The sequence below is a fragment of the Meleagris gallopavo genome, chromosome 15 (assembly GCF_905368555.1).
Source record: "Meleagris gallopavo chromosome 15, MGAL_WU_HG_1.1, whole genome shotgun sequence".
Lineage (NCBI taxonomy): Eukaryota > Metazoa > Chordata > Aves > Galliformes > Phasianidae > Meleagris > Meleagris gallopavo.
The window spans coordinates 13,082,770-13,105,285 of NC_139418.1; the positions used below are offsets into that span (position 1 = coordinate 13,082,770).

At 44.0% G+C, this 22,516-nt stretch overlaps 1 protein-coding gene across 2 annotated transcripts; it reads right to left on the bottom strand.

The window, feature by feature from the left end:
* Nucleotides 1-3: 3 nt before the first annotated feature.
* Nucleotides 4-21,941, bottom strand: MAML1 (mastermind like transcriptional coactivator 1). 2 transcript variants are annotated; one of them, XM_085237026.1, is made up of 5 exons: nt 21,123-21,941; nt 11,365-12,771; nt 8,969-9,238; nt 6,579-6,693; nt 4-4,378 (listed from the first exon to the last, which is right to left on the bottom strand). In XM_085237026.1, exons 1-5 carry the CDS (start codon nt 21,489-21,491, stop codon nt 3,396-3,398), a joined length of 3,144 nt encoding a protein of 1,047 aa, XP_085093152.1. In that variant the 5' UTR covers nt 21,492-21,941; the 3' UTR covers nt 4-3,395. The 2 variants fall into 2 exon arrangements, with proteins under 2 accessions (XP_085093152.1, XP_019475863.2); XM_019620318.3 differs by having other exon boundaries at nt 11,365-12,774.
* Between the last annotated feature and the right edge of the window lie 575 nt (nt 21,942-22,516).

Genomic DNA, 22,516 nt, shown 5'->3' on the forward strand with positions numbered 1-22,516 from the left:
ATGTTTCATACACTAGCAAAATATTTATTTTATAATGATAAAACAGAAGTGAAGGATTTCTTTTTGGTGTGCACCAGTAATTGTAGTAAAAGAATAAGGGGATTAATGGACTCTTTATACATTTCAATGACAAAAATTCATAAAGGTTAGCATCAAATTCAACTGTTCTCCATTTACAAGCATAAAACTTACCATAATACCCCCCAAACACATATATAAAGAATTATAGTTTTAAAATCTATAAAAAGTAAAAAATATACAGTCAGAAGATCTAACTCTTATTCAAATCTTTAATATAAAATTGTAAACATTTATTTACACAAAGGAAATGTGTATAACAAAATTTTGAGCACCCTTTTCAATCGAGTCGTGGTTTTTGGAAGGCAGTGGATGTTGCACAGTGACACTCTCACCTTTCCCACCCAACCAAAACCGCAGTTTATAAATAAAGCCATGGGCGGCTGGCCAGGTGCAGTTCAGTGGAGCTACATTTTATTGCTCTGAAGCTGCAGCAAATGGAAAGCCCAAGTGCATATACAGACAGCTACATGAAGAAGGGCATAAAGGCAAAGCTCAGCCCTACCCATGCACCTACAGACATCTAAACCGTATTTTCGTTTCCATTGAACTGTTTCAGCATTGTTACAGTGATACCGTAACAGTCCGATGTGGACAGGGCCCAAAAACAGAGGCAAGGGCTGTTTCTTCCTACCAGGTCAAGTGGTGTTTGGATCCCGTTCACACATGAAGACCAACAGGCATTATAAGCCAGGCTGCCTAGAATCACACTTCATTTTAGTTCAACAGTACCATGAAAAGGCCCTGTCACCAAAACTCGATACCTTCCTGAACAAACCTCTGGTCAAACAGGGCAATATCCACCTTAGCTTCCAGAAACAGTGGAGGAAAGAGCACAGCTGCATTTCACTGGGCGTTATGCTGGATTGCCTTTTTGGTAGCAATAATGCAAACAGAAGATGCTCTTTTCCTCTGATTAAGAAATTAAAAGCAGATGGATTTTTTTACTTATTCAGAACAAAGACTGTGTGCAAAATCTACCAGAGGACGTCGCAGATTTCAGCACACTAAACAGGGAAGAATGAAAAGCTGAATCCTACTACCCTGTTATATCTCTCAAGTGTTTGTAAGGGGCAACGGGGGAGTGGGGGAGTGGAAATAGCGACACTGAAAGGTGTCACTTGAAATTATGAGGTCCCAAACACCCCCAGCAGGAAGGGAAGGCACACTGGTGCAAAGTTAACCCTTAAAAACAAAAATACAGCAAACATTTCTTCCCCTGCCATTGCTAGTTTATCTATACGCTAACGACACTTACCTTGGACCAGTTTTTGGTTTAATACTAAACCACTCACTAGCTCTTTTCTTAGATTGCCAGTACAAGAAAAGTCAGCATCAGTTATTTGCATCTCAACTACTTATTCTAGAAAATATCATAAGTGTCAACAACCAAAGCAACTAACACCTTCGTCTTCCCATCCAAAGACAATCTTAGTTACCTCTTCAAAAGCTACAAGGGATTAAGTCTGCTTCAGTGAAGTTCTATCCACTACTCAATGGTGGGATCCACTGATCAACGCGCATCTTTTGCCAACGGTTCAACGTGATACAATATCAAATCTGTTCAACAGAGCACAATTCATCCATATGAAATATGGCAGGGTGAGCGCGTCGGACAAACCACGTTCCATGCATTTTGGAAAGGGTTAAAGTATTAGTGTTAAAAAAAAAGCAGTTTTTAAAAGTGCAAATTGTCTGACAAAGGAGCTGCAGATACAGGAATACATTTTCCTTCTTCGAATTCCATGTTATCCTTCACTTCCCCTCACCCACTGGAATAAAACCCTCTCACACATTCTGCAGAGTGGAAAACTCCTGAAGAAGAACAGTCTGTTGAGGGAAATTGCTTTTAGATCACAACGCTGGGTTTGGTTAAAAAGTTTATAGGAGTTTTCCAAAAGAAGTGGATTTAGAAAGGGAAGAGGTATTTGTGCATTTAAAACAAAAGCTTTCAACTTTATTTTCATTTTAAAGTAAAGGTTAAGGCAAGGTGGTTTGTTGGTGGACAAGGGATTTTTTTGGTAAAAGTAAGGACTTTGGAACATTGTCTGTTGCCACTGTGGTTTCAGTCCTTTCTGTGAGTAATCCCAACACGGACGAGAGGTCTCCTTGGGCTGAGCTAAAGAACCAGCATCTGCTTCAAGGGATATTAAAGGAATAAACCTACCTGTCTACAGAAAGATTACCAAACTCATAACCCGGTATTAAAAACAAAAGTATTTAAAGGGGGAGACTTCAATACTGGAGCAACCTTGATGCAAGCATTCTCCCAGGCTGCTTGTGCTATTGTTACTGATAAGGACTTTTCACCTCTCAGCCAAGTTCTTTTTTTCCTCATTTTACCCTGAAGTGACAAAGTCTTGTGCTCATTGTTCACTGCTAGCTTTGGGGGATGAATTGATCTCAAACGTTAATTTTACTTTTTACAACAAAGAAAACTAAATGAGCTGTCATGAAGCAAAGCCTTCATTTAAATACAACTACCTTTGGAAATAAGTTATGAAGAAACAGGTGCAAAGGAAATGGCTTTACAATTCATGTTAAACCTACTATAGTTTAAAAGTTCTCCCATAAGAAATTCCCCCTTTAAACACAGTAAGGTATAAGCCAAGAACTGTGCCTCTCTACAACAGAGTGCAAACTGCAGCTTAAAAGACTACAATCTATTAAGAAGACTACCTTGACTAACTGGCCAGGTTTTAATACTTTCTTTCATCTATCACCAGCATCTAGAAACACTTTCTGTGAAATATCACTTGCTTATTGAGAGTACAGGCACATGCTTCAGCGGTGGAAAAAGTTCACAGCGTCTTGCAAGCGTACTCAGGTGCATATAGCCTCTTCTCAAACCAAAAGTCAGACATGTGATGACAGTACTATAATAGCACGTCAAGCTACGGACAATAATGATTGCAAGTAATAGTTGCAGAAAACTAAGTCCTAAGTTTCTGCAACTATTTGCTTTCTTTCTGCACTATTTCTGAGAAACAGTTTCTATTTTTAAATAATTTTTCATTTTAGAACACTGCAAGTGAGATTTCTGACAGGCTGGATGGGACACGCACAGCTTTGTTTGACCTGTCTAAACGTGCAACTCCCCAGAGACGCCAGGACAAAGCGCACTACTCCTGCAGCCCTGCTTGGTGCGCCATTACCACGCGTCAGCACTCACTGAGAAGCAGCTCCAGTCCCCTTCCCAACCATTCACCTCTAATGCCTGCAAGTCTCCTCAATGCCACAGGTTTTTTGGTCCAAGTGTTGTTTATATTTCATGAAATAATTAAAAAAAAGTAGAACCCCCCACCCCCAGCCCTGTTTTAATGAGTTCCCAACAACTCATCCAAATCATTCATCCACTCCTCCGAAGTCCTGTTTTTCAGCAAAGAGTCTATCAGATCTGTGTCACCAGTTAAGTTCTGAAGTCCATTATTGCCTGACTGGCTGCCGTAGGCAAAAGGCAGCTCTTGACTGCTTGTCCTCACAGGGTACCCTTGACTACAGTGCATATTACCTCTGTTGGGCATTTGCTGATTTGGATTCTGGTTGAAAGCATTCAGATCCGGAACAGTCTGGTTGATGCCAGGCAAGACTTGCTGTGAGGGTACCTGCTGTTGTGTAGGTGGGTTTGTCCGCTGCTGCGTGCCTAAAGATGACGACAGCATCTGCCCAGACACGGCAGCATTCATTGAGGTCATGGGTCTGCTGGTGCTGAGGCTTACCTGAGGCATTCCTTGAGCAAACTGTTGGTTGGCCATCTTCAGATGAGTTTGCTGCATGTGGAAAGAGGAGCTGGCAGAAAATGGTCCTAAGCCACTGTTTCCTTGTGTCTGGTTATTAATATTAGGGATACCTTGGTGTTGCCAAGATGGATTTTGAGCCCCCATAGCAGCCGGTACTCTTGCCATCTGTGGCTTAGATAAGGTTGGATTCAGAGCGCCTTTATTGTGCTGTTGAGAAATACTTGAGTTTGCTAAGGTATTCTGCCCATACCCAGCAGGAACAGCAGCACCCTGGCCCAAGCTGCCTTGTCTCTGCATCGGTGGCTGTCCATTGGCACTCTGAGCTGCATGCTGGGGAACCATACCTGACGGTATGCTGTACAGCCCCCCTCGCTGAATGTTCTGCATGTTGGCGTACTGAGTCACCCCCCGGTCCTGCTGGCTGGAGCCGGACTGCAGCGGTGCGACAGAACTGTGTCCAGGTCCCATCTGAATCATGTTCTGGGCCTGAGGAAACATCCGTGGACTGCTGGAGCTGGACTGTCCTAAATTACTGACCCCAGGCATGGCTGAAGATGATCCTGAAATACAAAGAAATATTATGTACATTAACTGCTCAGTTCAACCACAGCCAATCTAAGCCTGTTGAGGCTATAAGCCAGAATGCAGATACATTTGTATAAAACAATTTAAGCAACCAGCACACTGACAGCAGTACTGTGTCCAGTCTGATCTCGAACACAGATATGCCAATTTCCTAAAAAGTCTGAATGCCACTTCTACGAGTTCAACATCACCAACGTTAAAAAAATTAGGGTTTATTGGGCAGGACTGTGATGTTTCTCTGTGAACAGAAGTATGCACACACATACAATTTGTTAGTCTGTTAAAAAAATATCATTTTTACTGCATACACACACTGTCAGTTATTCTGTGCATACACAGTGAGTCTCTTACTGCAAGAACTGCAGGATTTCCAGTTGTGTTCCAGGAATGTCTTTTCTTCTAGGCAACTTTCATAAATATTTAGTTAAATATTGTATAGTGACTGTTGAGTCACAGCCTGAACCACTGATTGAGCACCTGAGGAAAGGACCAGATCAGCCCTGGGAGCACAGGTGAAGGCAGTTCAGCAGTGTGACTGGAAGGTCTGCAGCCTGGCTGCACCTCTCTTAGACCTCATTGAAAGGCTGACTGCCAGTGGGGAAGGATCTCTTTCTGGAGATCCCTGGTGAAGCTTTCTTCTGCGAACCTGGAATCTTCTGATATGAGTGAGCAATCTTCTTCCCTTCCTTTATAGCACCTCTCTAATGTGCCAGTCCTTTTGTCATCACGCCTTTGTTGTAACACCTTTCCCATTGTATTCATCTGCCCAATTGCTTCAAACATCTTTTGGATTTCCATGATGAATATTCGCTACATTAATATGCAATGCTGATAACAAGGATGATTTACAAAAACATCTATTGTCAGCAAACAACAGGTCTTCTCTTCTAAACTCAGTAAAGAGGGAAAAAAGAAAGAAAAAAAGCATTTCCCTGTAAGAAACATCCCTGTTACTTAAAACAAGAAAAAAAAAAAACAGACAAGCACTGTGAAGTATAGTGCATATGTCATCCACTTTCTCCCCACATTTAGCCAGCCAAGGGAAACCTGCCTACACAGAACTTCCTCTACTTTCAAACAAAAAAAAAAAGCTAAAGATTTTTTAAAAAGATAATTCAAGACATACGAGTAACACTGACTCTCCACTGAATTAACAATTAATTAACCAGTGTTACAGGGCCAAGTGGGAGGTCATACTGGAACCATACAGTGAAGAGGTAGAACACATACCAGCATTTAAGATGCAGAATAACAATTACAATTATCAAAGCAAGGGAAAAATAATACTGATACTCATTATAGAACATATACTCTACTTCTAACAGAGGTACTAGTATATTTCTGTAGGAATGTAGCAGGAGACAAGATAATGAATTTCAGTATTCGAAGTCCATTACTGACCACTGTTACCATAAACCTCCTGCATTGGTATCAAGTTTTTCAGTGAAGTAACAAAGCCCAGCCCTAGCTCTACTGTATGATCACAAACACTGAATGAGAGTATTGTATTTCTACTTGCATCTTTTCCATTTGGCATTTACTTCTGCAGGAATAGAGCAAGGAAACAGAAAGAAGAGAATATGCACATTTTGCATACTATAGCTTTATAGAAGAAAGCAAGTATCTCCTTAATGCCACGGTAAGTAAGGATTTGTCAGGTAAGGAGACAATTTTTTTGATGTTCTCTGCTTCTTCCACATTCATGGTGCCATTCCACATTCATGGCAAAAAACAACATTTATCAGTGTCAGTACAATCAAGACACACCAAGCTCCTACGAAACAAAACCAAATCCCACACGAACCACATAGGATGCCATTCCCTTCTAAAGAGGAGAACATTAGAGCAGTACTACACACACAAAAGTTAAAGGAGAATTTAACATCTGTAAAGGAAAATAGGAGCATAAAAATGAAATACCTTCATTGTTCTAAAGGCCAAGTTTTATCCATTTCCACAGCAATATTACAGAATCAGAAGCTTGCAATGTCTTAGATTTTTAGGTCAGAGGAAGCTGTTATTTTTTCAAGTGTACCAGAGCCTAGCTCTAAAAGTTTAAAAGCACAGTAACACAGGAAGATGTTGCAATAAATTAATCATAAGCTCTCCAGTCTAGGAACTCCGTGGCACCTGGTTTTATTCCCAGTACTTCTGCCATTACTTCACAACGCTCACCTGTGAACTGCCCAACCTGCTGCTGGTATGGGTTCTGCTGCTGGTCCTGGTACTGGGGAGGTGGCCGGGTCAGGTGTCGCTGCAGCTGCTGCTCCTGCTGCTGCCGCTGCTTCTCCTAGGAAAGATCCAATGCAGAAGAAGTAGGAGGCAAGTCAAGACTTCTCCAAGAGCGACTATCCTGGATGAAAACCAAGCTACCCGCATGCTTTTACATGGAGCTGGTAATTACAGGAGCTTCTGTCACCTTAAATTTCAGACCTTTGTTCTCAGCTGAAGCCTTTAAATAACTGGAAGTCACAGGTATTAGTTTCTTAATCAGTGAAACATTCAGCCATTTTCAGCAATATCCTAAAGGTACGATACTCTAACAAGTATAAAAAGAAGAAAAGCAAAAACACCTAAAAATCCACAAATACCTTTTACTCTTTGCCCCCAGATCAATTTATTTAAAGAGTGCAAAGTAAAAGTACAAGTCATAAATACCAGCGTTGCACAGAAAAATAAAAGCATGTTTTCTAGGTCCAGTTTTCAAAACCAAAAACATATACAAACCCAAATTATTGGGTGTCTCAGAAGATCGTGGAAAACTACAAAACTAAGGTTACAACAGGAGCTACGCAAGTTCTACAATCACTGTTCCAAACCATTTTCTCAATAATTCACTTGTTTATTGCAACAAGCCCTAGTAATGGTTTGAAATCAGCTTGCTTCTTTAAAAAGGGCATCCAATCTGTATGTACTTTGTGACAAATTCATTACAATACTAGCAAATTTAAAGGGAATGGAAAGCCACGGAGGGAATGGGAGAAAGTGTGTAGGAGCATGCACTAAGTGTGATTCTGACAATATCAACAGCCAAAAGACTGTTTTTACACCACAAAACACATCTCAGACAGCATTTCTGGCCCTTCCTCCAGAGCTATCTTCAAGCAGGTTGAAATTCTGAGAGCATTAAGAGTGATACCAAGGACAAGTACTCACTTATGTAAAAACATGCACAGAGCACAGGCAGGGACAGAAATTCCCTTTCAAGAGTCCTAGGACAAAGACATAAGCACTAAGCCCCTCAAGAAGAGATGAGTGCAATGTGAAAAGCAGGCAGGTACACATTACTACCATTGTTTCAAAGTGTCTGCAACTGAGAAGCTGTTGAGACACGCAGAGGAATGAGGAGGGCAGGCTGTTTCACAGAAGGGACCTGCTGCTTGTAGGACCAGTCAGACCTGAAAGGGGCTGACCACAGAAGCCAGGGAAGTATGCCATAGCAGTAGGATGAACCAAGAGCTGCAGAAGGCTGGCTCAGCAAAAAAATAAAAAGATACAGAATACCAAATGTAAGAAAATCTCACAGTATCTGAGAGGGGATGTTACCTGAAACTATCACCCAATGATGCACTTCAATGACTTTTTGTTTTGTCTTTTAATTAATGAATATATGCAACTCTCAGTTTTTTCTATAAATTAACACTTCTTTTTTCCCTCTGTTGTCCCCAAAGATTACATTCCACACTCCCCCACTCCAATCAATTATCCTGAAAGACAAAACGAAGATCTGAATTGTAAATTCCGCCTGGACCTAAAACCTTCTCTGAAAATTCATCTTCCTTTCCTCTGTACTCAGCACAGAGATTTGTTCTGTTTGTACAGTGACAATGTGTGGAACATGCCTGCATGGACTGCTCAGAAATGCAGAAAAGCACAAATGACAGGAGTAAGGCCCTTCAGACCGATTCCCAGCTGAAAGACTTGCAAAAGGTTTAAAACTTAGAAAGGTTCACGCAAGGAGCCCATTTCCCTGAGAGAGACTAAAGCAGCTTTCTGCACAGTCTGATGGATAGCAGAGTTAAATTCTTTTGGCAGGATAAGATGCAAGTTGGATGCAGATGTCTAATTATTTTCCCCAAATAAACAAATGAAAGACGATTTAAAATTTGAAACGTGAACTGTCAGCACTCACAGAGAGGAAAGGCAGAACTCAACCAGCTTACAGAGTCCCTTGCTTAAAGCTCTCCAAAACATCAAGGATATCCCAACCTTTTATTATTTTGCTCTCATTTCCTTTGTGAAAGAAGGAAGGCAAAGAATTATATCATCACTGGTATATCTTCTCTTCCTGTAGGTATCAGCTTGCATTTCCACACTATTAAATTCTAGCTGTTTTATTCTTTTAATTCACAGCTGTGCCTTGTAACAGAACGAATGTCTCAGGAACCAGTTACATTTTGTAGTTGATTTTATATAAAACAGAACAGTGATTTATACCAAAACATCTTGTAGTTTACATCCCCTATTTCATAAGGCTGTAGTAGTTCTATAACATCTCAAACACAGCTTTAAGTCAGCCAAAGCACGTCAGTGGAAAGGAAGAAAAAACTGCTGGCCCCCCTTACCTGCTCAACTAAGAGATGTTGTTGTCTCTGCTCCATTAGGAACTGCTGCTTCTGTTGCTCCATGAGCAAGTGCTTTTGTTGCTGCTCTCTCTGTTTCTGCTGGTCCATCAGCATTTGGTGCTGCTTCATCACTGCTGCTTGCTGCTGATTGCTAAGATACGACTGGTTGCTGTGGTTCCCTGCCATGGTGACATTGGGAGCCTGGGCACCAACACCAGCACCCGGGACAGAAACGGGAACACGAGGAACATTAGGAGATGTGGTTTGATCCTGCAGAACGTAAAAACAATGATGTGAGTCACAGAAGGAGGTTACCCCTCTAGAACTTAAAGACTTTGTACAGTCACACAGACAAGGAAAGACGTTTTCATAATGATGACCACAAGTTCAATTGTCTCTTGTAAAGGATACAGGATTTTTATAAATAAAGACATAGAAATGAGGAGTTGGAGTTAATGTCAAAAGCTCCAGCAGATTCAGGAACAGAGTTTTTAACTCAAGCCTCAAAGTACTTCCCAAACTCCAGCTCAGAAAGGGGAACGCAGCTTTGTGTGCTTCTGCTCAGCCAGGGGAATGCTGCCATTACAAACACTTCAAATGCACCAACTGCAGTTACCTTTGGTTGCAGCTTTCCAACTAGCTTTGAAATTTCATCATATAGTTATATCCTGCCTCTTCTGTCAACACTTAATTCTGAAAGTTTACACCTCCCCTCCTAATGTTGACTTTTTTTTAGTATCAGAGTTTTATTATTCACAGGTGAGGGGGAAGAAACATCACTGACCAAAATGAAGAGTCCTAACGTTTGGCCACCAATCCAGCCTTCATCATATTATACAGGAAAAACACTACTATGGATAACTGGTTGTATTCATTTTTTCTTAAGTCTGCTTTTTTCTTTCTGTTTTGGAGACAGGAACTCAGGAAAAGCCATCAAGTCAAAGTAATATGGAACAATTATCCATCAAGACCTGATACCGATCTCTTTGTACATGAGAATCCATTTGGAATTTGACATTTGTTGTCATTTCTAAGCACAGTTCAGCCTCATTTCAAATTATGCAAACGTATTTATTTTCACATTCAGAATTCAGCTAATGGTCTGGGCTGTTGGTTCTCACTTGCTGCAGTTTTGTCAGAAATCATGAGCCAAATATAGGTAATGCTGTGCTAAGTTGTTCTGTAAGCAAGCTTCTTAGAAATTCTCCAGAAGTATTCATTAGGATTTCTGTTATTTCAATGCAAGCATGACAGCACAGACACAAGGTCACCTTCAAGTTTTTCAGCAAGAGATAGATGTGCCACACACAATCATCTTCACCCTTCCCCTCCTTCTTTCTTCACCAAAAATATCATTAGATCGTTACTTCCGCTAGCTTTTAAAGAGATTAATTTTCCTTGTGCCTTATGAAGCATGTATTATTGATCTCATTTTTATTTTTACATCACTGTGGTCTTTACCACAGACTAATCAGGCCTTTATGCCATGTATTTTGTGTTTTCCTTTACTGAAGGAACACACTACAAGAGCTGGAGCTCCGATGGCTTTCGCACTTTTAATCCTTCTAACAAAGACCTTTTTTGACAGCAAGTCTTCCAATATGTGCATCGTGGGGATTCAGTAGCACGTGCCTACAAGTCTGTTCTTCCCCACCTGCTATATACATTTCTACCTGCAGCATATCTGTAATATCAGCTATACGTTGTTATCTTCATATTGCAAATTTATTACACCTCATAAGGCAAAGAAGCACAACGTGGAGTTCTCCTTTATAGGAAAACCTGAAGCACAATGCTTCAAGCAGACAAATATTACCTATTAAAGATACATTCCCATTCCCACAGACTTAACCAGAAACAAATTCTTAGATTTAAAAAATGCCAAGTAACACCCAAGTAACCAAGAACGCAGCCCTCACTCCCATCTCTCTCCAAAAAGCAGCAACTGAAGGCGTATCTGTTTATAGTGAGCCAACTCCTACAGAAGACAGGGACGAAGGAGAAAGTAAAGAAAGCAAATCTTCTGCTAGAACACTGTTTAACACTGCAGTTCTGTGAGCTATTTCAGGCAAAAGTTCACAAAGCATCTATTTATCTTTGTAAGTAGAACCTTCTGTGAAGTGTGACATAATTTGTTGCCCATGAAGTGTATTAAGCTGCAAACCACACGTTACCAACGTGACCTAGAACTGCATATTAAAAACTTTCCTCGGTGGAAAATACAGTGCTTGACTTTTGCTTCAGCACAGTGTGTACTACCATCTTCTTTAGGAACACGCAGCAGCTGATCTGAAACACCATCAAGTAACCCATACTCCAATCTAACCTACCCAACATCCTCTTTCAAAACCTTAAATCTGTTACTAAACAAAAGTAACAAAGATCAGAACACGTACCTGACTGTGCGGCAGTCGGTAGGTAATGTTTCCAGACTTGGGTTTCAACAGGATCATTCCATTTTGGTCATCACTCACGTGGGACAGTGGCTGCTGCTGGCGCTGCTGTATGTAAGCCAACATGGGAGTCTTGTTCTGACCAGGTACTGCAACGCCCTGTTCACATTCTGCTTTGTAATGTGAAAGAGGTTTGGTGTTCCCATAGTCTAGCACTGAGCCTTGACTATTCACAGGGTTCTGGTTCATGCTGTTTTGCTGATGACCCAGTATGTTCACATGGTAGTTGCCTCCAGCTCTCGGAGAGCTTTTATTTCCCATATTAGGCATCATGAGCTTCTGATTGTTAAAGTCCGGCTGGTAAACTGAAGGGCTGGTGGGATTTTCCATGGTATATGGAACAGCCAGTGGGCTGTGAGAAGGCCCAGACTGCCAGGTAGACATCTGATTGGTTTGGTGGACTTGGGAAGCCTGCTGCTGGTTCTGCAGCATCTGGTCTCTCTTCTGCTTGGCAGCAATCTGCTGGAGTTGATGAGCAGAGGACATTTCTTTGGCACTTCCTGCCCCCTTCCCAGGTAAAAGCACATTGGGGAGAGGTCTCTGGACGTTCTGAGAGTGGTTTGATGCCTGCATCATGGGCTGATTAGCATTTTCAGTCATTGACTGACTAGAAGGCTGAAACATAGCCTGAGAACTACCGACCACCGGAGACGCGGCACTTACAGGAACAGAGGCAGCACCGATAAATGCTGAACCTGAAGAAGTAGATCTAACCTGCGGAGATCCCATCTGCTCCTGTTCAAAGGGTGCAGGGGAAAATTCAGTCTTTATGTTAATATCTTGCGGCAATGGAGTCTGTGCAGCTGAATTTGAAGAATCCGCATCTTTTTTCTCTTCAAAGTCTTCATTAAAGAGATCCTTCATGTCTTCATCGGGCACTGACCTATTAAGCTCCTCAATAAGCTCCTTCCATTCTTGCTCGTTAAGATTAAGATCAGGCATCAAGTTGTTCTGAGATATAGAACCCCCTGCTCCAGCAATCATACACGGAAGATCATCTACAGGCTCCTGTTTCAGCTCTTTGTTCAAACTCAGAGGAAATGAATCATCAGCATCACCACCTCCATTCAGTTGCAGGCTGGAATCTGGAAGACACTTCTTGCTGATGCCATCGAGTCCCATCGGATGTTTTCCATTAAGCTGCAAGGTATCTCCACTGGCAGATTTCTTGTCAAGATGATGGAGTGGAGACACAGGGGGCATTCCATTGGAAGAACCACTCACTCCACCAAGACCATCATCACGACGCAGCTTCTTGGAAATGGAAAATACATCACCAAAGCCATTCTGCTGGTCTCCATTCTGAGGGGAAGCAGCACTATCAAGCTTTCTTTTCACAGTCTCATGGAGCTGCTGAAAAAAAGAAAGAAAGAAAGAAAGATTTTAGTTATTTAGTTTCACATCTCAGATTATTTCTTACAAAAACACTGTCTAGCTCTGAATATGGGGGAGAAAAAAAAAAAAAAAGGAATAAAACATTTTAGGGGGAAAAGAAGGGCTGGGTCTTTGTTTTTTACAAATCATGAGATGACTTCCTTGCTAAAATCTTCCAAATCAATCATCTCTTGTAATCTTGTAAAGGATACAGGATTCTTATAAATAAAGAGACAGAAATGAGGAGTTGGAGTTAACATTAGAAGCTCCAGCAGATTCAGGAACAGAGGCTTTAACTCTGTAAAGTAAACCTTCCAAACCAGATGCTAAATCGAACAAATTCCTGTTCAAAATGTAAAAACATGGAAGAACAATAAGATTCAAATTGAGATTAACAACCTGTATTTATTTGGTCTATGTACACATTGTATAATTCTCCAGCAAGACTGCTTTGTAAAGGAGTCTCACATTAAGAGATTAAGGAGAAAAAAAAAAAAGAGGACCATTTATCCTGTGATTTTAATTACTGGAGGATAAACAGGTATGTAATTTTTGTACACAATCACATTTTTGGCATTAAGCAAAACCAGTTTGTCACCAAGTGACCACAGCTCCATTCATACATAACTGCAATTAGAAGCTCAGTCAATTCTGCCACACAAAGTTTATTCCTTTCCTCTTTTCTCCCGAAGCATTTGCCCCCTGCTACTCTGCTCTATGGCCCCCAGAGCACAAACCAGCTCAACAGTTGGCTAATCTACAACCAGTGAATACGCATTCTTTTTCTTGCAGTGCCACCTAGAAGCAACCAGAGGGTACAGCAACAGCACCTCGGTTCCACAAAGCCGAGTGTGGGTCCCCCAGTTCAACTTCTCCTCTGGCAGCACTCTTTCAAATTTTAACTTCTTTTCAGTGACCTCAAAAATAGCAGAAAACAGAACACATGCACACATCAAAGATGACAACGAATTATTCCCCCCTCAGGTAAATCTGCCAAACAGCTGGGCTTTGCTGTACTGGGATCACTACACCAAGACAGACAAACCTGCAGGGCAGCGACAGCTCAGAGCTGCACGTCTGAAGAGGGAACCCTTTTCCCCTGACCTGGAAAAGATGCCTTTGTGTGTCCCAGCAGGACACATGAGGAGAATCCCCACAAAAAGCCACTCGTCTCAAGTGTGGTTCACTGAACAATAGCTCTCTCAGATGGCAGAAAAGCAACTCATTAAACAAACCTCAAAACAAGCACACTTACTTTAATACGCAGTCTCCAGAATGCAGTCCACTAACCCTTGGGGAAAAAACGTTTCATCCAAGAACAAACAGGGGAAACTTCAAGATCTCGGCACTGAAGCAAAAGGTTGTGTGTAGAGCCAGCATAAATTATCAAGAATGTTACGGCACTTGCCTGGGCAACAGCATTCTTTCGATTTAAGGATAGAAGGACTGGATCACAGTGGTTGCTTTCTCGTTAACCGTCCACAGCTAGCTCATCTTTGGAAACAAACACTGCTTCATGCTTGCATAGGTAACACCAACATCTCATTTTTACAAGAGGGATGGACTGCAGTTTCCAGGAGACCAAGATCTTTCTGCTGCCTCATGGAAACAGCAGCAAAGTAATGAGATGAGCAGCAGAGCTCCTAAGAGGAGGGACACATTTGGAACTTCACTAAATCTCAACATCCCATCTACAGTTTCAGTAGCAGACCCAGAGCAATTTTTTTTCAATTACTAACTTAAGAGAATAAAGGAAATCTGATTTTTCATAAAAACTGAAAACAACAGAAAGTGAGGAAGCTTCAATTCAACCCCAACATTTGGCTTCTAGCAAGTTTCCTGTTGTTTACTTAATACTCCAACTGGGAAAACTGAAGCTCAAGGTAGATGAGTAACTTGCCTGAGGTCATATGGTGAGTCAATCAAAGATTGGGATGGATCCTCCTTAATTCCAAATCATTAAGGAAAAAAGACTCTCCAAAAAATAACATACAAGTACTAATTTAGTTTTGTACACTAAATGTATTCTTCTCGTGGTTGAAGCGAATTTCTGTATTAAAACAGAACCAAGGCCCAGCAGAACCACTGTTGCAACCATAACTCCTGCAGGCACTGCAGGCAGCTTAGGGCTCGGGTAGACCACAGTCCTCTGTGGGCTGCAAAACTCACTTAGGTTGATGGAGAGGTATTCCTGAAGTTGGTTTGTGCTGAGGTCTTTGCTGCTGTACTGCACCACTTGCAATATATGCAAGATTAAATCATTTGTGCTTCTAAACTAAATTTACTGAAGTCTAGATGTAGGCATAGATCCTTAGTGTCCATCACAGGCTTCTTCCCCCACAAAAACCCAGGTCTACCATATCTGCATGGCTTTTAACAGTCATCAGAATGCACAGATTCCCAATTTTAACTCCTTGACATGAGTTGCTCTTATGCAGCCCTTCTTTCAGCTCATACTATATTCCTTCGTTTAAAAAAAAAAAAAAGGGGGGGGGGAAAAAGAACTTCAAAGGAATTTGTTTACGAGGTAAAATTCGGGGTCTCTGCTTCACCTCATCTAATGTACAATTAATTGAAAGATATCCTACCTGTGCACAACAGCCAGCAGACGCACAGGAAAGAAGAAAATCCGCTTATCTCTTATCTGCACCAGAAAAGAGCCCAATTCACAACAAGGCTACTTAATCCCTGAAATGTAGAAGCTATTTACTAACTGCACTTGAATCCCAGCTCACTTTTAAGAGGAAAAGCAGCACAAACATACCTGGATATCGTGACTATGCTGAGGTTACGCTACCGCAGCTACGCAGCCAGCTGCTAAGCAGAAGAAAGCCGGCCTCCACGTCCCACCTCCATTCTTCACTCAAGAAAGGACAGTGGTACCAACAGTTGCAGGTGCCAACAGTTACTGCTCCAGTGTCATCATTAACATACCAGATAGCTTCTATTTACTCGTGTTTAACTTCCTAAGTAATAAAACCTGAAATTCACACAACTGCTCTGCAAATAACGTAACCTTCTCTTGTGAAATGCCATTTCTCATATACTATCTCAGCTCTTAGTTTCCTAACAGAAGGAGAAATGTTGAATTTGGTTCTTCTCATTCGTTTGCCTTTATATAATTAAAGACTTTTTTGGGAGAAAAAAAACCCAACACATAGCACACATGAGATACAAGTTAGACAGCAAGTTATCTGCATATTGAGCTGCCCCAACAGAGTTCTCAAGGCAAGAAAAACCTGTTCTCTTCTGCCAAAACTCCAAAGGAAAAAAAAATCCACACTGACAAGAATAAAGCATAGCTTGCAACTCACTAAGAAAATCTCTTTAGCATTTCTTTTTTGTCTATTATGATTTTGCAAAGCACGGTCGCTTTCTGATGTGTTATTCATGGTTTCCTTCAGAGAATCAATCACTTTTATTTGGAACACGAGTCAATTCTTTCCATTGTCACAAGATCAGAAACAGAAATGTATTCCCAATTTTCTTAGGCTGCCCAACCTCCCAGCAGCAGAGGAACCTGTAAGCTCTCTGCACTGAGTCTACCTAACTTTACCTACGACTCTTACCCCCAGAGCATTTATCCAAAGCATTTAAACCAGTACAGTACGTTTCCTTGGCAGGAGTACACGTGCAGCCAGGCCAAAACCATGGCTTCCCCACCTGACCCAGGTGAACAGATAAAAACCAGGTGCCACTCCTCCCCAAACAGGGGTATCCATCCCAAACGCTCTCATTACAAAAGCTGAGCATGATGTACCACGACACCCAGCCATACTGCAGCCTCACTGCAAAGGCATGTTGGCAGACTTCGTAAGAGCCAGTCACACACTAACAGGAAGCCCAACAAGAAATTGAGAATGGACTAATACTTGATCTCCAGCTTTCTGCCAGCAAATTCATTGACAGAGTTCGTGGCTTTGGGACTCTTCCGTCACCCAAGGAAGAAAGGGGCTTCCAATATCATAAATAATTATGTTTATAGTTGGTAAATATTTATAAATTTACAGTTATAGAAACTGCAAGCAAATTTGTGGGGGGGTTTTTGGTGTTTTTGTTTCCCCAAGAATGCCTTGGAAAAATTAGAGAAATAAAACTTTAAAGACCTAACTCGAATGCTGTGCCTTTTGGACTCCTTGATGACATGTTTGGGTATTAAATTCTTCTTACAGGTTTCAATAAAGCTTTACATCTCATCTCAAGTAAGCTTACAGTTTCAGTCTTCAGTTATATCTACAACGATCTGTCACAACATAACAGCATGAGGAAATGCTGGCTGTTTTCAAAGAAGAAATCCTGTGCTACTCTACATACGCAATAAAATTCCAGCTCCAAGATGCCTTCCAGCCAGATGCCAGCACCCTCACCGACAGGGGAACACACCAGTTTGCCTCCAGCAGCAGTGGCAATACTGCAGCACACACCAGTTCCATGGAGCAGCACAGTCTTCTGAGCTGACACATTCTCCTTCCCTGCCTGGCTGAGGACAGAAGCAATAAGGATGACCAACTCTCAAGCTGGAAGACCAATGCAAACATCAGGAGTCGCAATATATGCAAATTTTGGATAGAAAAAATACCATTTTGGCCCTGCAACATACTCTCTACTTATTGAGCATCTACACACAGCTTCCAAAGTTGCACTCTCCGTGCAAGGAAAGCATTTTATTACCAAATGTGTTCCTGCATTCCAGCGCGTTGTCAGAACGAAACTGCTGCGCTAACTTTAATTTTGACTGTTACTTTAATTCCAGAAGTCTTTTGTATTTGGGTGACTGCCTGCTGGAGTGGAGAAGGGCTGTGGATATGCATGGCTATAAATAGCCCAGCCTGCATTAGTCACAAGGGGCAGCTTCTGCTGCAGGAATTGTTCTGCTGAATCAAAAAGCCCTGCAGAGCCTTCGGCCGCCGGATCGCCCACCTCGCCTGAACTGCAGCAGCACATCAGTCCCTGCCAGATCCCTGCAGCTCAGGGGTATATGCTCAGATATACGCTCAGCACTGCATATCTAACCAATCTGAGAGGGGAAGTGTTTCAAACACACAACAATACCTCACACAGCATTAAAAGGAGACAAAGAAAAACCTGTCAGAGTTGTTGTGCAACAAGCTATCAGACTTGTCAGCAAAACCAAACAATGGTGGCAAGAGTACACTGTACTGAAGTTGTGTGTAAATAATGTGGAAATAATTTGCTATTTTTGTGGTAAAACATAATTTCACGATTTAACACCCATCCACCACAGCTTACCCCAAAGTGAGGTCTCCTGAGTTGTCAGCATACCAGCCTGGGCTCCCTTAGGAGAATGCAACCATGTTTGTCACTACAATCCAGGCAATCTATTCCCTTTCATTTACTACTACAGCTCCTTTCAATCACAGAACATTTCTTTATTCTCCTTAATTTTTTTTTTAATTTTTCACTTGGGTGCCTGGCTTCAACCAGCACTTTTACAAACCTCTACCGCTCCCCAGCAAACGCTGCTCTGCTCTACAGCTTCACACAGAGCATTCCCAAGGCTGAGCAGATCTCTGCCCATTCCAGAAACGCCCGTCCACAGCAGACCCAGACAAAGCAAAGCATCTACACAACCCCCGCTCTCAGGTGGGAAGAGAAGCACTGCACAGCCTCCTTCCAGAAGGAGCACAGCGTGGAGATGAACACGCAGACCCCAACCTGCTCCTTGTCCATGCTGAGGAAGTGCTCAGTGCACAGCTCAGGGATACACGACATCACAGTGTCAGAAATACAAGGCAACCTTTCCAGCAGGCAGAATTTAAACACTATTGAAATGAACTTTCTCAAAACAGAAACTGGCAAAGAGGAATAAACATGCTCGATGGCAGCTCCTGTCCCTTCCCAACTTCTCTGTTTCTCAAATATAGAAGATCAGCACAAGAGACATTACTCAAGTACTAAGCATCTTCTACTCTGAACAAGTCTTAATGTCACCCTGAAGCAAAATAAATTTAAACATTTGAATATTCCTTTAAATTCAAGCTTTTCTAATAGGAAGCCAGTATTTTCATCTCGTTCCTCAAATGAAAGACAAGCCCACTGAGCACACAAACCATCCGTAAGAATTTCTGCATCGATATCGAATCTTAGTTTCTGTGCACTCACAAGATAGCACTGCTTAGTAAGAAAAGGAAGGATGGCGCTGTCCCTGGCTTCTGCTCAGTCTCAGCATATACACCAGAAAGAAACTACTGGGAGGGAAATGTAATTTCGGGCTTTGGCCACGTGAACAAGTCATACAGGATGTGACAGGGTGGTGCTCTCTCTACCCAGGACGACTGCACCAAGGGCAGCACCTGGGCACAGTGCTGTGCTCTGGGCACACGTGTGGCACAGCAGCTGCAGGTCCTGCTGCCAGCTCATAGATGTGAGATCCCATGCCCTTTACACTTACACAGGTCACTTTTCTCTCAAGGATCAAAACAAATACCTCATTAACTTTGAATACAGCTCCTGGTCTCCAAGAGAAGATTCATATGCAGCTTCAAGAGAAACTCCACACCGTAACAGGGTTACACCGATGTGATGCGTCTTTCACTGACCTAATGGCATTCTTTTGAAAGGAATGCGCTCAGGATATTCTAAAACATAATTTTGGTGTTAATCCAAAGTCTACTGAATATTTTAAACCATAACCTTGTGCTTCCCAGGCACAGACACATTTGGTCTCAATAAGAGCTGCCCCTCAGCCACAGGTACAGCCAGAGGTAAAATGCCAACTTAGAGAAAGATCTCCTGTGCCAAAGGAACAAAACCAGCAGCAGAGGTTTCTTGATAGTTTCTAGTTTTTTGGGGGGTGTTTTGTTTTTTTTTCAAAAGCGTTAACTAACTTTATACCCTAGTAACGAGAAGATGAATCAGTAGCTGTAATTAAGCTTACAGTCATGTATCCAAGGAAGGAAACAGCAGGCCAGCACGAGGAGGAGTCATTCATACACTAAAACCCTCTTCTGTTGTGTAAATTGGCCACTAGCAGCAGCTTCCTGAACAAGAAGGGCTTCCCCAGATGTGCACTGTATTTCAAAACCACACTGCTGCTGAGAGCCCTCATTATAATGGTTGCTAATTAGATCAAATCCACATCCAAAGCGATTTAAAAGAAACAACACTAACGAATCAAGGACATCTTTCTTTTCAAGGATCAATCTGAAGGAGCATGGTGGCACTTCAAGCGACAGGATTTGACATGCTAAAGAGCTCTGCGGAGTGAGCTGCACAAATATGCATCATTAATGGATAGAGCCCCAGAAACAGAATGCTTCACAGCCCAAATAGGAAACAAAAAGAAACCTCATCAAATCTCTGGAAAATAAAATAGGAGTTTGAAGACATTTGTGGTCTGACACCAAGTTACAGCTACAGAATCACTGCCAGGATGGCAGAAAGTTTCTTCTCACCCTCAAAGGTTCTTCTTTAACAACCATCTGAAGCACTCAAACTATCACAAGCATTTTGGTCTTCAGAACAGTCAGTAACCTAGGTTCACACGATACAGCAGCTAGTTAGCTGAGCAACGTTTTCAGCTCATGCTGCAAAGTCCACAACCAGGTATGTGCTGCCCAGCACTACATGAAAGCTGACATCTGCGTGCCGTGTCTCACAATTCCACATCATGCACAGTCATACCCGAACACTCAGTGAGCTCTGTCACAATTCTGTTTTAAAAACTGTAACTAAGTGAAGCCCAAGGCAGCAGAGAACCACATTCTCTTCTTCTACTGTGACTGAGCAAGCAGACCATCTTAAAAATAGGATTTACCTATGCAGTAACCTGAAAATGCATCGGGTTAACCCACCATCCCCTCATAAAGAAATCCTGAAGCAGTACTGCATCATTTCCACAAAGGTCAACGTTTAGCAATGGGTGCTCTGGAGAAGGACAGGCATTAGGAGGGGCAGCCTGTGCGAGGTCACCCTACTAACCTACATTGCTGACACGCCTGCAGTGCCAGCAGTGTGTTTAAAGGCTCACTACGTTTAAAGGGTTCGGGGCAAGTTAAGCAGCAGCCTCTCCAGATACACACGCAGCCGTGGCCGTGTGCACATGCCCTGACAACCAGCAGCACTAACGAGGCCAGGGAAACACTCGCGTTCTGTGCTCAGCCAGGCTGTAATGGGTGGAGTGGGACTCCCACAGTGCTCACACCCACTGCAGCGGGTGGCAAACAAGCGCTGCCTCTCTACTTCGGCCGAAATTCTTTCCAAGACGCAGCAAAGCCCACGCCGGTAGAACTCCCCTTCAGCCATACACACGTCCTTATCGAAGTGACACCCTGACAGCCCCAAGCGCGGCACGGGCAGCGCCTTACCGCGATCAGCGTGCTGCCGCGGCCGTGCTGCTCTCCGCTCGCCGACTCTCCGTCCAGGCCGTTGGCTCCGCTCCTCTCGGCGCTCCCCGCGACGGCCGCTGCGGGCGGAGGAGGCGCGGGAGGCGGCGGGGCCGGGGGCGGCTGCCGGTGCTTGCCGGCCCGCTTGGCCTTGGCCTGCAGGCAGCGTTGGTGCAGGGCGAAGGTTTGCTGGCGCTCCAGCTCCAGGCGCTCCGGGGACACGGCCTGGTAGCGGGACTCGCAGGCGCTGTGGTGCCGCCGGCAGAGCTCGATGCGCCGGCGGAGCCGCTCCATCACCGCGCTGTGCCGCGGCACCACGAACTCCGCCATGGGGCAGGAGGGCAGCACCATGGACCGGAGGGACGAGGGGAGGGCCGCCGCTCACCGGCTCCGCACGCCGGGCCTCGCCATGGCCCTCCTCGAGGCCTCGCCGCTCCACCCCCGCCCGTCGGCCTCACCTGGGCCCCCCGGCCCGGTTCCTCCTCCCGCCCCCGGCCCGGCGCCCGCCTCGCTCCCCCCCTCCCCACTTCCTCCTTCTCTCTCGAGCCCGGCGCCGATTCGCTCCCCCGCTCTCCGCTCAGCCCTGCCCGGCGGCCGCTGCCCAGCGCCCCCGGGGGTCCGGCCGGAGCCCGCTCCGCTCCCTCCCCGGCGCGGCGCGGCCGGGCGGCCGCCGCTCTCAGGCACGGGCCGGCCCGAAGCCCCGAGTCCCCATTGTTATCCGCGCCGCCGCCATCTTGAAATTGTTTTTCCCCTCAAGAGCCGAGTTGAGAATAAATAGGCGGAGCTTCCTGGGTGGCGGGCGACGTCACGGCGCGTCGCGCGTCACGAGCAGTGAGGGACGGCGCTCTCAGCCAATAGGAAGGCGCGGAGGCGCAAAGGGAAGCGGCCGAGGCGTAGGTGGAGAGAGAGCCTGGCAGGGGGCGGGCTGCGGCGCGTTTAAAAGGCACGGGAAGAAAAAAGGCGGGGCGAAGGCGGCGCAGCCAATCGGGACAGGGAAAGATGGAGCGTGCGGTGATTGACGGGAGGCGGGCGCCGCTGTTCCTCGGGGGCTCAGGGCGAGAGCGCCAGGATTTCATTCCGAGGGTTGAAACTTCGGCCAATTACCAAGCAAAGCGCCGTCCTGCAACAATTCACCCCGCCCCGCTTCTGCAGCATTAAGAACAACCACGGGCCCCCGCTGCGGTACCAGGGCTAGCTTGGACCGACCTCGAGCCCCACAGGGACCCAGCACACGGGCTCACGGAAGATAAGAGATGACCCGAGGCACCCAGAAGCCCATCTTAAAACAGACGATCCGACTACATTTCAGTGCATCACAGCAACAAGCCAGGATGCATTGCTACGAGCCCCAGCCAGAACAACAGCTTGCTTACTAC